The sequence below is a fragment of the Chiloscyllium plagiosum genome, chromosome 12 (genome assembly GCF_004010195.1).
Source record: "Chiloscyllium plagiosum isolate BGI_BamShark_2017 chromosome 12, ASM401019v2, whole genome shotgun sequence".
Lineage (NCBI taxonomy): Eukaryota > Metazoa > Chordata > Chondrichthyes > Orectolobiformes > Hemiscylliidae > Chiloscyllium > Chiloscyllium plagiosum.
The window spans coordinates 9,453,771-9,473,455 of NC_057721.1; the positions used below are offsets into that span (position 1 = coordinate 9,453,771).

Sequence of the window (19,685 nt, forward strand, 5' to 3'; positions counted from 1 at the left end):
GTTAGACGTAACCCGGAGCAGACTCTACCGAACTGGGGACTTTCCCAGCTTATATACTCTTTCGAGATCTAAACATTCATGCGAACAACAGGGCAAGACTAAGCAACACCTTCCATTCCGGTAACATATTCATGCGAACAACAGGGCAAGACTAAGCAACACCTTCCATTCCGGTAACATATTCATGCGAACAACAGGGCAAGACTAAGCAACACCTTCCATTCCGGTAACATATTCATAATAAGATTCACACATGTATTGGGACATAATTTTAACCCTTTCACCACAACCTCCCCCCAAGGATACTGGTGCCCCTCAGGTTCAGGTGTAGACCATCCTGTTTATAGAGGTCCCACCTTCCCCAGAAAGAACCCCAGTTATCCAAATACCAGAATCCCTCCCTCCTACACCATCCCTGTAGCCACGCATTTAACTGTTCTCTCTCCCTATTCCTCGACTCTCTATCACGTAGCACGGGTAACAAACCAGAGACAATAACTCTGTTCGTTCTAACTCTGAGTTTCCAACCCAGCTCCCTGAAAGCCTGCCTAACATCCTCAGCCCTCCTCCTACCTATGTCATTGGTGCCAATGTGGACCACGACTTCGGGCTGCTCCCCCTCCCCCTTAAGGACCCGGAAAACACGATCAGAGACATCACGTACCCTTGTACCTGGGAGGCAACATACCAAACGTGAGTCTCTCTCGCCCCCACAAAACCGCCTATCTGTGCCCCAAACTATCGAGTCCCCAATTACTATTGCTCTGCTCTTCTCCACCCTTCCCTTCTGAGCAACGGGGACAGGCTCCGTGCCAGAGGCCTGAACCCCATTGCTTACCCCTGTTAAGTCGTGATAACTAACTCTTCTCAAATAATTATTTTCATATGCTTCCCTGCCACCGCTGTTATATCTAGCCTGAATATCTAAGTAACTCATACTCTAATCCAACTGCAATAAAGTCCATTTTAAATTTCCAATACTCTGTGTGAATATCAATAACCACAAGTTAAAAATCACACAACACCAGGTTATAGTCCAAGAGGTTTATTTGGAAGCACTAGCTTTTGGAGCACTGCTCCTTCATCAGGGGGTTGTGAAAGCTAGTGCTTCCAAATAAAACTGTTGGACTATAACCTGGTGTGGTGTGATTTTTAACTTTGTCCACCCCAGTCCAACACTGGCATCTCCAAATCATAATAACCATACGAGCTAACTTGACTGGTGCTCTCAAACCTTGTCATTATTGATACCTGTGGGACCTTGATCTACACAAATTGACTGCAGCATTGTCCCCTATATTGTAACAGTGACTACACCTCAAAGAAATTCTACATTGGTTACATAAAGCACTTTGGGATTACTGAGCTTGTGAAAGGTATTGGATAAATGCAAGTTTTCTCAGATGATACTATATGTGCATTAGGAACATATTTATATTGCTTTGGCTGCCTCACCAAACACTTCAGAGTTGTTTTCATTGCAATTACTGTGGTTAAGACCCTTTATTATGTTACTTACCCCCCTCCCCACCATTTGTGTTGATAGATATTGCATCTTTGATCCTGGCAGAATCAAAGCTCACGATAAGCATCATCATGTGTTCCCTCTCAATCCTCAACTTGTTACTGTACTTGCTGTTCACCGTGAGAAGGGCCTGTCCTTTTCAGGACTCCATCAGGCAACTGAACACAGAGTTTGCTCGAAACCTTTACCGAAAATTGACAGAGGGCGAGGAATACCGCAACATCATCATATCCCCAGCAGGGGTCAGTATCGCACTAGAACTGCTACAGTTGGGAGCGAAAGGAAACACCTTCATGCAGTTGGAAAACGCATTGGGATACACTGTTCACGGTACTGGTGAATCTTTATGTCTGCTATATATTATATATATATATATATATAGTGACTGAGCTTTTGTAAAGGAATCAAATTATGTTTCTATTGAAGTATATAAGCATATAATGGTTTGATCGGTGCAATGCAAGTGAATTTTGTTGAAACTGCAGCACAAATTGGGGATTTTAAAATGTAAAGTACATCAATTGTAAACCACATTGAACACAAGTTGGGCTTGCATGAAATTAAACACTGGTTTAAAATCATTTGCCTGAAACTGGTAAATCCCCCACAAATAAAGAGAACGGTTTAAAAAGCTCATCAAATTGCATTTGTTTTAATTTTAGACACGAATATAGACATATTTTCGAAGTTATGACATACTAAGAATGATTTACCTCACTACAAAATGAATTAGTATATAACAATAAAACTAGTAAACCATTGCAGGGGATGAAAAGTTGAGCTCACTCATTAAGAATGTTTTTTCCTGGATTAGCAAATTACCAGCTGCATTAATAAAACTACATCAAGGTTATCACTTAAATAAATAGTCATGCATAAGAACAAATATACTTTATTATAATGACTATTTCCATTACATTTCTGAAAGACTTTCAGTTTGTCACTCTACAAGTGTCTGTTGGCAGTAACTAGGGTTAGAGTTAGGGTTAACCAAATCAGTCCACTATGAGTTCAGTGTGCTCCCAAATTTAGCACTGAACTCGAGTGAAGTGAAAACTAAGCATCCTGAGCTGCAAGAATTGATTTTGGGAAACTCGTGTTCCGCTCGGAAACCGATGAGCTTCTTCAGTTTCTGCACATTGTGGAGTCCCCCATCCGTGTTAAAATTCTAGTAAACGTCTCTGCGTGCTTGAATAAAGTATCACAGACGGTGAAAATCTGAAGCAAAATACACCCAACACTGGAGACGCTCAGCAGGTCTGGCAGCATCTGTAGAGAGAGAACCTTTCAAGTCCCGTATGACACCACTTTTTCAGGCATGGTCTCCAGTTGGTGACATGGTCACACTTGGTTTTTCAGTTGGATAGATGGTACAAGAGGTGCGGAGTTAAGCCGTCATTCTTGTTGTGTTGTGGAGAGGCTGGGATTCCATATCCTCCCAGATGAATGAGGAGCAAGAGTTGACCATTGAGCTCCTCAAACCTGCTGCACTATCAGTAAGGTTGGGGTTAATTTGTCATCCTAACATGCCCTTCCGTTCCTCCTCCTCCACCACCTCCTCTCACCTGGCCTTCCTTCGTCCATCAAGAATTTATTGACCTCCACATAAGAAATGTCCAGTGGTCCTCACCACTGCTCTCGGCGAAGAGAATTCAACAGACTCCGGATCCTCAGAATTTCTCCTCATCTGTCTTAAATGGGACGCTCTTTATTTTTAAAACTGTGATCCATCCAGTTCTGGTCTCTCCAAACACCCTGCCCGTGAAAGGGGGGCTGTTCAGATATATAGAATGTTTAAGGAATAGAGTAAGGTCAAAACTTCTACCTATGTCAAGATAAAGGAACAATGGGAGAAAGTGGCACGAAAGTTAAAGACAGAAGTTAAAAGTTTAAGAGGTGACTTGTTTCAATCGCACGGGCCAAGTGCTGGCAGATGGGACGAGATCAGTTGAGGATATCTGGTCAGCATGGACGAGTTCCATGCGGCACATCTCTGTGACTCTATGTTCATATGGAAGCGAAGTTGCCAAGCTCTTGACTAGTATTACGGTGGCTCTGCCTTAATCTGGTTCGAATAGTTTTATTCGACTTCCAATTTATACGAAAATGCAGAAGAAGCATTAAGATTTCAATGTTTATCGATATTTGGTTCGGGTTGATCGGTTTTCCCGGTTTCTGGATGTATTCGCTGCTGCTATGACCTCAGCCACCCTTAACCTCGGAATGTGTTTTGCAGACGCGGGGGTACGACGTTTCTTGCAGAGTGTTTACGGGGACCTGGCAAACTCCACTCTCAGCCCCGCAGTCCGAGTCGCCTGCGGCCTGTTTGTGGAGGCCGGCATGCAGCTTTCTTCACCTTTCTCGGACGACACAGCTGCCTGGCTAAACGGAAGCTTACACCGAGTGAATCTCGGCAATCCCAACGAAACGGCAATGCTGATCAACAAGTGGGTCACCACCGAGAGCCAAGGTAACAAAGGGCTAGCCTGGAGGCTTTAGCATGCAATATGATCTTGCTTAATACACCTGTAAAGTTATTTCATTTGATCACAAATTAAAATGACTTAATGATCTGATTTAGGGTTGGACAGTGTCACAGATGGAATAATAGCAGACTAAGAGAAGAAAGACTTGCATTTGCATAGCACCCTTTATGATTTTGGGACTTTACATCTACTGATGCACTTTTGTGACGTGTAGTCACTGCTGCAATGTAGGTAACACAAACAGCCAATTGGAAGAGAACAAAATCACATGAACATCAATGCCAAAAGGATCTGATTATCCAATTTATTTAAGATTTCATTTGAAAGATGAACATTAGCTAGGATAGCAAAGAAAATTCCTCAGCTCTTCTCCAATATACTGGCACAGGCCCACCTGAGGGGGTAGGTGGACTTTTAGTTTACAATCTTTATCTGAAAGATGGCATCTCTGACAATGCAGCACTCCCTCAGGGCTGCCACTGCGAGATCAGGCTGATAGTGTGTATGTACGTTCAAGAATCTGAAACAGAACCAAAACATTCTGCCTTCTGTCTCTGGAGTGAGAGCACTGCCATTGAATGCAGCCTGAAACACACTGATGCAGTTTTGAAGATTTAAATTGTTTAAATGCCTGGTCTCAAATCAAAAGCCTGCATCGATTAAAAAAATGACCATGAAGCTACTGGATTGTAGTGAAAACCCATGTCGATCACTTTGAGGGACACAGAGCTGCTGTAATTAGCCAGGCAGGACTATATGCAACTCCAGTCCACAGCAACCTCATTGAGTCATAGGGGGCCTCACAATTGGCAGAGAAAATCAGAGTCATAGAGACGTACAGCATGGAAACAGACCCTAAGATCCAACTTGTCCATGCTGACCAGATATCCTAAATTAATCTAGTCCCATTTGCCAGCACTTGGCCCGTGTCCCTCTAAATCCTTCTTATTCATATACCCATCCAGATGCCTTTTAAATGTTGGAATTGTACCACCACTTCCTCTGGAAGCTCAATCCACCCTCAGTGTGAAAACATTGCCTTTAGTCCCTATTAAACCTTTTCTCTCTCACCTTAAATCTATGCCCTCTAGTTTTGGACTCCCCTATCTTGAAGAAAACACCTAGGCTATTCACCCTACCCATGCCTCTCAATGATTTTATAAACCTCTACAAGGTCACCCCTCAGCCTCTGACACACCAGGGAAAATAGCCTCAGCCCCATGATGGCATAGTGGTTAGAACTGCTGACTCTCAGCGCTGGGGGGGGTTCAGGATCAGTTCCAACTTTGGATGACTGTCTCTGTGGAGTTTGCATGTTCTCCCAGTGTCTGGGTGGGTTTATTCCAGGTGCTCTGGTTTCCTCCGAGAGGCCAAAAATGTGTAGTTTAGGTGGAATAGCTATGCTAAATTGCCCATTGTGTCCAGGGATGTGCAAGTTAGTTGGAGTAGTTATGTAAAATGCAGGTTTACAGGGATAGGGTAGGAGGGGTGAGTCTGGGTGGGGTGTGCTTCAGAGAGTAGGTATGGACTTGTTGGACTGAATACCCTGTTTCCACACTGTGGGGATTCTATGATTCTAGCTGAAAATGTGTTGCTGGAAAAGCGCAGCAGCTCAGGCAGCATCCAAGGAGCAAGAGAATCGACATTTCGGGCATGAGCCCTTTTGCCCGAAACGTCGATTCTCCTGCTCCTTGGATGCTGCCTGACCTGCTGCGCTTTTCCAGCAACACATGTTCAGCTCTGATCTCCAGCATCTGCAGCCCTCACTTTCTCCTCCCATTCTATGATTCTACTCCACCCTATTCCTCAAACCCTCCAACCCTAGCAACATTCTCATAAATCTTTTCTGGATGCTTTCAAATTTCACAAATCTTTCCTATAGCAAGGAGACTAGAGTCAGTTGTATCAAATTGCTACAGAGAAGGGCTAAGGGTTCTAGAAGGTGGCTCACTCCAATCTGTTCATAGCAGGTAGATGGCAGTGTTACCATGGAAATGTAAAAAAAACGTTCACCATTATATGATGGTGCGATCTTGCAGACATTTCCCAGTATATTTTTGAATTTGAGTCTCCAGTAAACATTGTATAAGTGTTTTTATTTACTGTGTAACCACAAGAAGTTGGGTCACCTTGCTGGGGCAGAACGCACATTCAATTCTCAAAGCTGCAGAGTTCCTCCTGTCCACCCCATGTCTGTGAGAAAGTGGGGACTCTAGGCCCAGAGTCCTGGCTCAGAGACAGGAACACTAACCCAGCTGCAAAGAGGGCTGAAGGAAGACTTGGGAGCAGGTCACCTTCAGTTAGAGATATGGTTTGGGCCCAGAGGTTATTTGAGGTTTGTACAGCAAGCCACTTGAATTCAAGCAATGGCCCATAACGTTAAAACAATTATTAATAAAAACAGCATTTGAATCGGGGATTTGGTCTTGTGTGGAACTTCGGCAGACTGAGATTCCAGGAGCAAGCCCAACCCGGTGATGGAATTTCCCAACATGTGTAGCGATGCTGTAAGGTGGCAAGATCAAGTCAGTGTGAGGAAAACATGCCAAAGAGGAGAAGACCGAGCCCCTATAGGAAGAGTGGTCCTGGCAGAGTTCAGCACTTAAGACAGACCACAATAGTTGGACTTTTATTTCTGACATTTGCATGAGTGATTGTAATGTTTACCTTTTACCTTCGTTCCTTATTTTTTTCTACCTTGTTCTTAAGCTTTTGTACCTAAGATGGCGCCGTGTGCCAATATTGAAAACTTTTCATTGTACTACTGTTCTTGACAACAGGTGACAATAAAGTCTAAATCTCAAATCAGATAAGTAGGGAGCACAAGTCGAAATTAATCAGCCAGTGAAATGATGGGGAGGTGAGAATTAATTTCTGAGACATTCACAATGACCTGGCTTGCACTGTTTGAAAGGATGGTGGGAGCAGACCAATAGTAACAAAGAACAATTTTTGAAGGTTTATTGGCAAAGAGTGTGAAACAAATTCAGTAGCTTTTTCTTTGTTGATAGAGCATACAGCGTTTAATGATTCTGCGAAAAGTTGGAATAGAGATGGGGGCAATTATTCCAGCTAAGTCTAACTTTAACTTGTTTAATGTTTCACTCTGAAGTGAGATTGAGATGCGCTGCTCCTATAGGAAGGATGTTGGGAAACTTGTTCTTACAAAATGTTCGAGTTGTTATGGGGGTTCAGAAAAGATTTACAAGCATGTTGCCAGGGTTGGAGGGTTTGAGCTATAGGGAGAGGCTGGACAGCTGGGGCTGTTTTCCCTGAAGCGGAGGCTGAGGGGTGCCCTTATAGAAGTTTATAAAATCATGAAGGGCACAGATAGGGTAAATAGCCAAGGTCTTTTCCCTGGGCTGGAAGAATCCAGAACGAGAGGGCATAGGTTTAAGGTGGGAGGGGAAGATTTCAAAGAGACCCAAGGAGTAACTTTTTTATGCAAAGGGTGGTGCATGTATGGCATAACATGCCAGAGGAACTGGAGGAGGCTGGGACAATTACAACATTTAAAAGGACATCTGGATAGAAATGGTTTAGAAGGATATGGGCCAAGTGCTGGTAAATGTGACTAGATTAAATTAGGATATCTGGTTGGCATGGACAAGTTGAACTGAAGGGTCTGTTCCCGTGCTGCACATCTCTATGAATCTATGACAGTCACCTCAAGTTAATTTCAGCCTCCATTAAATGTTTTTAAAAAGAGTTATTTCAATTACACTCTCTAAACATCACTTTCAGGTCTGCTTATATAGTTAGCAGTGATCGTCTTGTGTCAATCACGTAACCAGCAATCAATGGCTTACACCACAGAGACTGTAGAGGGTTTTTCACCTCCCCACTGGCAGGTTGAGTGTTCTTAAAACATATGCTTAAGTTCCTGATTCACGTTGCTACCCCAATGCAGCAATAAGGAGCACTGTACTGAAGGAGAAACTATTTCGAGCATCATATCAGAGGCACTGCCCTCCCGCTCATGTGGATCTAAATGAGTCCCCAGCTGAAGAATTGGAAAGAACGTCTCCCTGGTGGCTTGATCAATATTTCTCCCTCTACCAACATTTAGATTTACCAATCATTTATGTTGATGTTGTTTGAGGGACCTTGTTATAGAGCACCACATTCCTGCCTTTACAGCGATGGTTGAAATAAAGCATTGCACTGGCAGTTAAATGCTTCAAAATATCCTGAGGATATTAAAAGGTGCTAAAAAATGCAAGTCTTCCTTTTTCCATGACCTGCCTTTGAAATACATGTGGTCAAGCAACATACACCAGGTAGTGCATGGAGTTATACAATTACATCCAAATATGTGTAACAGCACAAAATGTGAAATTTAGTGTCCTATAACACACTGTTCTCTTGCAAGGTCTTTTCTAAAGGAAGTGATTCCAAGATTCAGTACATTAAATAAAGCCAGTCCACAAAACCAATAGGGATGTGACTGCATTATAAAGTACAGTGAATACATTACAGTCCAACAGCAATGGGCTTACTTCACAATAGAATGAGAGCATCACAGTCTGCTTCCAATTACAGACTCCAACTGTTTTCTGAATATTCCAGTCAGTGGGTTTTGCTCCTTTTTCTCACAGGAAGTATCTGAACTGAGTGTTTGTGAACCAGGCAAGAAGCAGCAAAAATCATTGCAAATCCAGATGTCCCATGACTGGAAAAGCTGTATAGTCTTGGAGTTAGGGGAGGAACTTGCAATGAACCACACATCAGCCTAGTAGGAGTTTATTGGCTTCACTATTGAAAAGTCAACCAGTAAGAAAAACGTGCTTCCAACAATCCAGCGACTATATTAATAAGATAACTTGCATTTGGATGAAGCAGCTGTAGCCTGTATGAGGATAATTTCAGTCATAGTTATTGATCAATGATGGCAAGAGTTAATATTTTGCCGATGCACATTTCCAATGTTGCCCAATTTTTAATGCACTGCCATTTTGAAAATGCTTGCCAGCTAAGATACTCTATCACAGTATAACCCTGGCCTTTCCTGTCACTACAGGTGAAATTAAAGATTTCATGCCACAACCCATGGCAAGTGCATCACTTACACAGATTGCAGTTATTAGCACCATGTATTTTAAAAGCACGTGGGAGAATCCATTTTCAACATTGCAGACCCGGCAGCTCTCATTCACCAGGGCAGATGGCTCTGTCATTAAAGTGCCCATGATGTATCAAACCTCAGCAGTAAACTATGGTAAGTATCTTAATATTACTGGTAGTTGAAGAGTTAGCTGACAGGATTAGTGGCTGCACTGGCTCTCAAAACAAGCATCATGACTTGGTGCCAATCTTGTGCCTTAACCCATACCCATGACACATGGCTCAAAACAAACCAATCACCCAATACCTCGATTGAACCTGCCTCTATTAGGTTCCAGTCTTAAATTATTCACCATGCGTAAGAGGTTTTACTCAAACCACATTTATGATATTTGCAAATCCCTTCAACTCTGTGCTGTGTCATCCTTGATCCTTCTGAGTGGGAGCAATTTCTCCAAATTTACTATACTCAGGTTCCAGTCTCACCTGCTTCAGAGAAATGTATCAACATCTCTGAACAAGTCAATTTTAGAAACAAATCTTTTTTTAAAAAAAACCCAAAGGATATTTCTGAATGCATGATAAGAACAAATGCTCCATAGGTGAAGGCATAGGTTTTGCCCCAAGTTGGAGCTCTTGACCTTGGCGTGCCACCAAGGAGTTGAGTGGAAAAATCAGAGGATGTTGTGCAAGCCGTAGAGAACTAAGGAAACATCACCACTCACCTGCTTCAGAGAAATGTATCAACATCTCTGAACAAGTCAATTTTAGAAACAAATCTTTTTTTAAAAAAAACCAAAAGAATATTTCTGAATGCATGATAAGAACAAATGCTCCATTGATGAAGACACAGGTTTTGCCCCAAGTTGGAGCTCTTGACCTTGGTGTGCCACCAAGGAGTTGAGTGGAAATCAGAGGATGTTGTGCAAGCCGTAGAGAACTAAGGAAACATCGCCAAAGAATCCCCAACAATGAATCAGCTTCCTTCCTTCGTACCCTCACCCAAAATAATCAGTGACTTAGGGCTATCTGGCCAATATCAGTATTGCAAACTTGAGCATTCATATAGGAGAAAAAATGTCACGTGACCACCATTTTAATGCATATCCGCAGAACCCTTTCTGAAGCCCAGTTAACTCTTGGTTAATATTCGCCATATTTTGAGAAAATGGGACAGATTATTTTACGTTTTTGAAAAAGAAAATCACCGTTTTGACCAAAAAAAAAGTTGGTTCAGCAACCTTTTGTTTCAAATGTGTCAGTCAGGTCCTTTGCGGCAACTGAGGACTAAAGGTTCCAGTTTCCACTTAGCTAACTTTTGAAAAATCTGCCACTGTCTGTTTTTTGTAATTCTATCAATCTCTTTCTGAAACTTTGACTCTTTCAAACAGCTGGCTCCATGACAATAGGGTGAATGGCCTCCTCCTGGATTGTGTATTGCATTTGTTTCTCAATCTACAATTTCTTTACTTGGTTTCAACATCTGAAAGAAATGTTGTAAATCACCTTACTGAGTCATCCAATTTTTGCCTTATAAAGTTTAAGGCCCTACTATCCCTTATTTTGTCTAAAACAGTTCATTATTTTATCCAGAGAAAACAACCGCTTTTGTTTTTCAAATCAGCAAGTTGCAGCTTGCTAGACCTGCTCCCCGCAGAGGATTATTCCAGTAACAGATGCATCTGTCAGCACCTTCTTATTAAAGCATAAAGTTTACAAAAGAAGAGAATATTTGCATCTGAGCCTGTGAATCCTCTGTCGCTTTCCTACCTTCCTGAAAGTAAAAGCAGTTGATGTACTGTATACAGAACCATCTCGGTTATCCAAACATCAATTACATGTATTTTGCATTATTCGAACAAGATCTCAAGGCCCCGTAAAACCATTATCCAAACAGTTATCCAAACAAAATACTCCCCGCACGTCCTGTTCGGATAATCAAGGTTGTTCTTTATAGACAACGTAGAAGTCAAGTTTAAGGCTAAACATTTAATCAACGTGTGCACTGCAAGGTGGTAACCTTGAGACCACATTGATGTGCAGACACAAAGGTCTGAATAGCCATCTTCACCAATGTATTATTTTATGATCCTATTAATGAGATGACTTGTCTAGGGTGAATTTAATTTCAGCAGTGACTGAATGTTAAGTACAAAGAATTTTAAAATGTTTTTACCAGAAGTTGGGCATTGACTGATACAAAAGATATGATAAGTGACATTTCTTTTGATCAAATGTTGAGGGCTAACAGTAACACGAGGTAGATTATCACTTGGGCATGTACAGCGTGTATTTGAGGTAAACCTGACCAAGAAGATTTTTTTCTTTGTGCTTTTAATACCGATACTTAACCTTTACCTAATAAATTACAGGCCAATTTAAGACTGGGAGTAATCAGAGGCTTAAAGTGATTGAACTCACCTACCTGGAACATGCAGTAAGCATGCTCATTGTCATTCCCAGTGAAAGAGAAAACCCCATCTCCTCTGTAGAACCACAAATCACAGCTCACACACTGTCAGCATGGACAAATAGCATGAGAAGAATGAAAATGGAAGTTTTCTTACCCAAGTAAGTTTGTTCCTTATTATAATTCCCAATGGGATTCTCAATAACCTCATTTTGTCAATTCCTGTCATTGCTCTCAGGGACCAACTCCAGAAATCTATGTCCAATTAGAAGAAATCTAAACTCTTGCAGTGGCTGAACTGTAAAACATGACAGGTCCACTCAAATCACCTCCAAACATATTTATCTGCTGGAAATGATGCACTTATTATAAAGTGGGTTAGATAGGGTGGACAGTGAGAGCCTTTTTCCTCAGATGGTGATGGCTAGCACGAGGGGACATAGCTTTAAATTGAGGGGGTGATAGATATAGGCCAGATGTCAGAGGTAGCTTCTTTACTCAGTAGTAGGGGCGTGGAACATACTGCCTGCAACAGTAGTAGACTCGCCAACTTTAAGGGCATTTAAATGGTCATTGAATAAACACAGGGATGAAAATGGAATAGTGTAGGAGAGGTGGGCTTCAAATTAATTCCAGAAGTCGGTGCAACATTAAGGGCCGAAAGGCTTGTACTGCGCTGTAATGTTCTATGTTCTCAAGCGACAGGGACTACAATTCTATCATTACATTTTAAAACCAAGTCCTAATTTAGCTTATGACGAGCTTCCAAATTGTACTAATAGCAATTTCAATGCTGAAGACTCATGAATAAGTCTTAGGTATAGACAGGAGAGATTGAGTGAATCCTAAGAAGAGTACAAAGGCAGTAGGAATATACTAAAGATGGGAATCAGGAGGGCAAAAAGGGGACATGAGATAGCTTTGGCAAATAGGGTTAAGAAGAATCCAAAGGGTTTTTATAAATACATTAAGGACAAAAGGGTAACTAGGGAGACAGTAGGGCCCCTCAAAGATCATCAAAGCAGCCTTTGTTGTGGAGCCACAGGAGATAGGGGAGATACTAAACGAATATTTTGCATCAGAGTTTACTGTGGAGAAGAATACGGAAGGTATACAATGTAGGGAAATAGATGGTGACATCTTGAAAAATGTCCAGATTACAGAGGAGGAAATGCTAGATGCCTTGAAATGCAGAAAGGTGGAAAAATCCCCAGGACCAGATTATGTGTACCCTAGAACTCTGTGGGAAGCTAGAGAAGTGATTGCTGGGCCTCTTGCTGTGATATTTGTACCATCGATAGTAAACAGGTGAGGTGTCAGAAGACTAGAGGTTGGCTAACGTGGTAGGGTGAAGAAGGGTAAGAAGGGTGGTAAGGATAAGATAGGGAACTACAGACCAGTGAGCCTGACATCAGTAGTGGACAAGTTGTTGGATGTGATACTGAGGGACAGGATTTAAACATATTTGGAAAAGCAAGGACTGATTAGGGATAGTCAACATGGCTTTTTGCATGGGAAATCATGTCTCACGAACTTGATTGAGTTTTTTGAAGAGGTAACAAAGAGGATTGATGAGGGCAAAGCAGTAGATGTGATCTATATGGACTTCAGTAAGGTGTTCGACAAGGTTCCCCATGGGAGACTGGTTAGCAAGGTTAGATCTCATGGAATACAGGGAGAACTAGCCATTTGGATAGAGAGCTGGCTCAAAGGTAGAAGACAGAGGGTGGTGGTGGAGGGTTGTTTTTCAGATTGGAGGCGTGACCAGTGGGAGTGCCACAAGGTTCGGTGCTGGGTCCACTACTTTTCGTCATTTACAGAAATGATTTGGTTATGAACATCGGAGGGAGAGTTCATAAGTTTGCAGATGACACCAAAATTGGAGCAGTAGTGGACAGTGAAGGAGGTTACCTCTGATTACAATGGGATCTTGATGAGATGGGCCAATGGGCTGATGAGTGGCAGATGGAGTTTAATTTAGATAAATGTGAGGTGCTGCATTTTGGGAAAGCAAATGTTAGCAGGACTTATACACTTAATGGTAAGATCCTGTGGAGTTTTGCTGAACAAAGAAACCTTGGAGTGCAGGTTTATAGTTCCTTGAAAGTGGAGTCGTAGGTAGATAGGACAGTGGAGGCAGTGTTTGGTGTGCTTTCCTTTATTGGTCAGAGCATTGGGGGGAAGAGTTGGGAGGTCATACTGCAGCTGCACAGGACATTGGTTACGCCACTTTTGGAATGTTGCAAGCACTTCTTTGTCCCCTTCCTATCGGAAGCATGTTGCGAAACTTGGATGGGTTCAGAAAAGATTTACAAGGATGATGCCAGAGTTGGAGCTATAGGGAGAGGAATAGGCTGGGGCTGTTTTCCCTTGAGCATCAGAGAGGTTGTTAAAATCACGAGGGGCATGGATAGGATAAATAGACAAGGTCTTTTCCCGGGCGGGGGGCGGAATTGGACCAAAGGGTCTGTTTCCATGCTGTACACCTTGATTTTGTTGGTTTGGTTATCACCCTCTAACTTTGAATAGATACTGGACTCTTCATTACTAGAGTTCCATCAACATGATCGCCCAGATCAGAAGTAGCACAGCCAGACATTCAACAGAACTGCCTCTACACTGCCTGAAACAATCATAGTTCTATACCCTGCCCAAGCTATCATTATATGACATGGTGGCTCAGTGGTTAGCACTGCTGCCTCACCGCACAAGGGACACTGGTTCGATTCCCACCTCAGGCGACTGTCTGTGTGGAGTTTGCACACTGTCCCCATGTCTGCGTGAGTTTCCTCCCACAATCCAAAGATGTGCAGGTCAGATGAATTGGCTATGCTAAATTGCCCATAGTGTTAGGCACATTAGACAAGGGTAAATATAGGGTAGGGGAATGGGTCTGGGTGGGTTACTTGTCAGAGGATGGTGTGGACCTGTTGGGCCAAAGGGCCTGTTTCCATACTGTTGGGAATCTAATCTAACCTGTACCACTCAGTGAGATTGCTATCTAAAAATGTTGCATGGCCCTTTAGAGTGGATTAACATCTAAGAATAGGCAGGGACAAAGGTTACTTTCATCCCCCAATAGCATGAACAAGAATCTACAGGAGGTAAAATTAAAGAAATATAGCCACAGGTTGTACCCTAACATGAAAATTTCATTTTTTCACCAGGGGGGCATGGTGGCTGTGGTTAGCACTGCTGCCTCACAGTGCCAGGGATCAGAGCTCATCTCCACTCTCTGGGTGCTCCAGTTTTCTCCCACAGTCCAAAGATGTGCAGGTTAGGTGGATTGGCTATGCTAAATTGCCCATTTTCAGCTGGATGTGTTAACCATGGGCAATGTGGGGGCGGGGGGGGTGACAGGGAAAGGATAGGAGAATGGGTCTGGGTGGGATGCTCTTTGGAGGGGTTAGGTGTGGACTCATTAGGCTGATTGACCTGCTTGCACTGTTGGGATCCTATGGATTTGCCTATCCATCCATCAGTCTGCTCTTCAGCTTTGCAGAGAAATATGCACAAGTCAGCAAGGTCAGGGGATTTTCTCCCACTACTTTAGGTGATTCTTTTACTTGAATTCTTAACAAATAAAACTCTTCACAAAACAGGCATATTGCTTCACCAATATGGAATCATTAATACTGGAATATCTCTGGAAATATAGTGCTTGAACATCCAAGCATTCAGTAATGCCAATTTTGTCCTCCTACTTGTCATCCTCTCACAGGATACAATTTAGTTTTTGAAGCAAATGATGTATTCAATCCCAAGATTAATCCAGCAGCAGATGACCATTAATGGTAGGAGTTCTGCATTTCTCTCTGTAGGAAGCATATGTACAACAGGTAAGTAAGGTGAGAAATCAAACCTGCATCTTTCCACTCCATGACTGCACATGCGCATACAGACATGCTGTTGGAATGACCCTCACTTTGAAACACATACTTCCTGGCCTTATGAGTTTAGATTCTTTTTTCATGAGACATTAGCTGAGATTCACTGTCCAGCCTAGTTGCACTGTAATTAAAATTACTCCCATTACAATAGCATGAAACTGACTGTTTCCTGTCCCCCAGATTTAAAGTTCAAAGTAAGTTCAACCTTAAGACGGTACTGACCACTCTGGGAATCACTGACATTTTTGATCCTACCAAAGCAGACTTCAGTGGAATTTCTGGTAAGCCAGACTAAGTTATTGTGTATTGGTTAAAGCCTCAACATTTTAATAAGGCTTCTTTCAATACCGTATTCTATACTAACAGTCTAGGTCTCATGTCAAAATCTTCAACTCATTCAGCGATTTAGCTGCTGACATTTTAACTTTCCTTTTCCAACAATAACAAAAGCAAACCTCTTTCTGGCTAACACCAGTGAATGAAACCAAAATTCTAGTTCCAATAGTAAATGTAAAATGAGATTCCAGTAGTAACCGGTGCTGCTTCGCAATTTTAGAGCAGGAGAAGCTGTTTGTTTCTGAAGCTATCCATGAAGCAAAAATAGAAGTAACAGAGGATGGCACCGAAGCAGCAGCTGCTACAGGTATTTACTGTTTCAAAGAAGCATTCCCAGAGTACCATGAACAATTTCTTCAACAGTGATATAGATCTTTATCTCACATGTACAAAATTTTAGGTCAAGCCAGTTCCCTTGACATTGAAATGTCAGGTACAGCACTCCGATGACAAGAGACATTGTGTTGGTCAAAAGGTTAGCATGTCAAATTTACCTTAAATCCATGTATCACCATGGATTTTACTCTAGTCTGTGTCAGAAAGCTCAAGTTCCGTTCCAGGCACTAGAGCACCAAGTGTGTGTTGATACTCAGACGGTTCTTGAAACATCTGGCCTTTCTGGTGACCGTAAAAGACGAAGATCTCTCAGTATTGTACTGAACAGCAGCAGAACAAGTCATGACCCTCATTTCCTCCACCGCCCCCCCTTTCCTGTTTGTAGGACCTTACGGGCTCTTTGCCCTGGACAAGGGCATTCAGACAACCATTTCTGTTTGTGTAAAGCCATAAAATAATCCTGGCATATTTTTGAGAACATACGGGCTGTGCTGAAAATTTAAATGGGTTCTAATTATTACCTTAAACAGTAAAACTGACAGTTACTATGAGAGAAGAGAAATTGAGCAATTTGTTTTCCACTTTTGCAACCCTCTCCTCAAACTGGATAGTGCTGGCACACCAGCACGTGTTGCCCATTGCTCTTCCTCTTGAACACAGTGGCTTGTTCTAGCCATTTCAAAAAGGTGGTTAAACATATTGCGTGGTTCTGGAGTTACATGCAGGCCAGAGCAAGTAAGGTCAATAGATTTCCTTCCCTAAAGGACATTAGTGAACAAAGTGGTTGTTTCATAATCACCACTAACATTAGTTTACAATTCCAGATTTTATTAATTTAGTTTAAATTGATTAGCTTTTGAGGTAGAATTTGAACCTTTGTAGCCCAGAGAATTAACCACAGCATTTGGACTACAAATCCAACATCACCACAAATCCATCTTTTCTTCATCTGTCCTGTATATGACAAAGATCTTTTGCCATGTTTAAAATTTGTCAAGTTTAGGGTACAATGTCACTTCAGTTTATAAAGGGAAATAAAACACATGGCAGAAAATTATAGAACATGAGATTCCTTCAAGGAAGCAAAAGGAAAGTTGTGTAAAGGTCTGAAGAGAGATATAAAGGATAAATCCACTCTCAGGCAGCAAGCATAGACCTAACTACAAGGGCATTTACATAGAAATAAAAGAATAGACTCAGGCAATCTCAGCGGGTGCAGCAGACACCAAGATGAGGCAAGTGCTTGGGTTTCTTTTGCGAGAGAGAGAATTCACTTGTGTAGAAAATTTGCGGATCGTAATTGCAGCCAAACGTGTTTCCCAGAAGCCTGAATTTCAGAAATAACACTAGAGTGATGCCTTAGAGGCTGGGTGCACATACAAAACTTCAGATTCAAGTGATGGGTACAGGGATGGAATAGTTTAAGTAGTGGGAGAAGAAATACAAAAGTTTAAATATTATTCAAACCTATAAATTATTTAATCAATATGTTCCACAAATCATTTTGAATGACACAGTTCAGACCATAATCTTAATAAGTATACTTAATTTTGTTTTAGCTGTGGTTTTATTGAAAAGGTCTCGAGCCCTGGCTTTTAAGGCTGACAGGCCATTTTTCTTTCTCCTGCGGCAGACCACAGGTAATTTATTTACACTATTGATATACATCGGTAATATAATTAATCTTCAGTTATAACAGCTCAAGATCAAATTACTGCACATTTCGCACAGTAATTCTGTGAATTGCAAAAATGGGTAGGTAGATTTGACAGTATCTCCCATAGAACGTGCTTGATTCTCAGCCACTGGAAAAAAATCTACACTAATTATAGCCTCATGCAAAAAATCTATAATGCAGAAGAATGTGTCAGGGCACAGCCAAGAATGGATATTGAACCAAATAAACAGAAAATAGCAGGACTAAGTAAACTCTTGGTCAAGAGAGACTTTAGGAAGGATTCCTTAAGGACAATCTTGCCAAAAAGATTTAGGTGGCTTAGGGTATGATTGTTGATTGTAAGGCAAAGGGAAAAATGATGCAACATAGGCTACAAGTGGAGAGATGCAAAGCAGTTACGGAAGTTAGGAAGTGTCAAGATTAACAAAAGGATAAGTATGTATGAAGGAGTCAGGATTGTGTCAAAGAGAACATGAGTGATGGGGTGAAAATGACTTGGTCCAGATTAGGATGGGAGTTTTAGATAAGCTCAAGTTCAGAGAAGTTGCAAAATGGGAGACCTGCCCATGAAGTTGAGGTAGCAAAGGCGCATTTGGGAGTTTCAGCAAGTCAGCTCAAGTAGAGATGAAGAAAATCCCATTCAAGTTGACAAGAAATGCAGAAAGCTAGATTTTCATCCATGTGCTGACAAGAACACTGCACATAACATGGCTAATTCTCACAGCAACACTGCTCCGTGCTTTACAGGTGGACCTGTAGGACAGAAATGAACACAGCCATGTCACTTCAGACTATGTATCTTTTTTATTTTTTTTTATCTTTACAGCACAGTACAGGCCCTTCGGCCCTCAATGTTGCACCACCCTGTCATACTAATCTGAAGCCCATCCCACCTACACTATTCCATGTACGTCCATATGCCTGTCCAATGACGACTTAAATGCACTTAAACTTGGCAAATCTACTACCGTTGCAGGCAAAGCATTCCATACCCTTACTACCTCTGACATCTGTCTTATACCTATCTCCCCTCACTTTAAAGTGGTGTCCCCTCATGTTTGCTGTTCCCATACTTGGAAAAAGGCTCTCCCTGTCCACCCTATCTAACCCTCTGATTATCTTGTATGTCTCTATTAAGTCACCTCTCAACCTTCTAATGAGAACAGCCTCAAGGCCCTCAGCCTTTCCTCATAAGACATTCCTTCCATACCAGGCAACATCCTAGTAAACCTCCTCTGCACCCTTTCCAAATCTTCCACATCCTGCTTATAATGCGGTGACCAGAACTGTACACAATACTCCAAGTGTGGCCGTACCAGAGCTTTGTACAGCTGCAGCATAACTTCCTGGTTCCGGAACTTAATCTCTATTAATAAAGGCCTAAACACTGTATGCCTTCTTAACAACCCTGTCAACCTGGGTGGCAACTTTCAGGGGTGTGTGTACATGGACACCGAGATCTCTCTGCTCATCTGCACTCCCAAGAATCTTACCGTTAGCCCAGTACTTTGCATTCCGATTACTCAGTCCAAAGTGTATCACCCCGCACTTGTCCACATTAAACTCCATTTGCCAACTCTCAGCCCAGCTCTGCATCCTATCTATGTCTCTCTGCAACCTATTACATCCTTCGTCACGATCCACAACTCCACCGACCTTAGTGTCGTCCGCAAATTTACTAACCCACCCTTCTCAGCCCTCATCCAGGTCATTTATAAAAATGACAAACAGCAGTGGACCCAACACCGACCCTTGCGGTACGCCGCTAGTAACTGGACACCAAGATGAACATGTTCTATCAATTACAACCCTCGGTTTTCTTTCAGCAAGCCAATTACTGATCCAAACTGCTATGTCGCCCACAATCCCATCCCTCCGCATTTTGTATAATAGCCTACTGTGGGGAACCTTATCAAAAGCCTTGCTGAAATCCATATACACCACATCAACCAGTTTACTC

General features: G+C 42.1%; 1 protein-coding gene across 2 annotated transcripts in view; it reads left to right on the forward strand.

The window, feature by feature from the left end:
- The window catches only part of serpine3 (serpin peptidase inhibitor, clade E (nexin, plasminogen activator inhibitor type 1), member 3), a 29,285-nt gene that overhangs the window by 7,543 nt on the left and 2,057 nt on the right, over positions 1–19,685 (forward strand). Inside the window, exons 2-8 of one of the 2 annotated variants that reach the window (XM_043700438.1) lie at positions 1,547–1,855; positions 3,762–3,995; positions 9,032–9,229; positions 11,448–11,646; positions 15,556–15,656; positions 15,932–16,018; positions 17,607–17,687. In XM_043700438.1, coding sequence (XP_043556373.1) covers positions 1,597–1,855; positions 3,762–3,995; positions 9,032–9,229; positions 11,448–11,646; positions 15,556–15,656; positions 15,932–16,018; positions 17,607–17,687 — 1,159 coding nt within the window. In that variant the 5' untranslated portion in view covers positions 1,547–1,596. The remainder of the gene's footprint in view (positions 1–1,546; positions 1,856–3,761; positions 3,996–9,031; positions 9,230–11,447; positions 11,647–15,555; positions 15,657–15,931; positions 16,019–17,606; positions 17,688–19,685) is intronic. The other variant, XM_043700439.1, reaches the window with a different exon arrangement.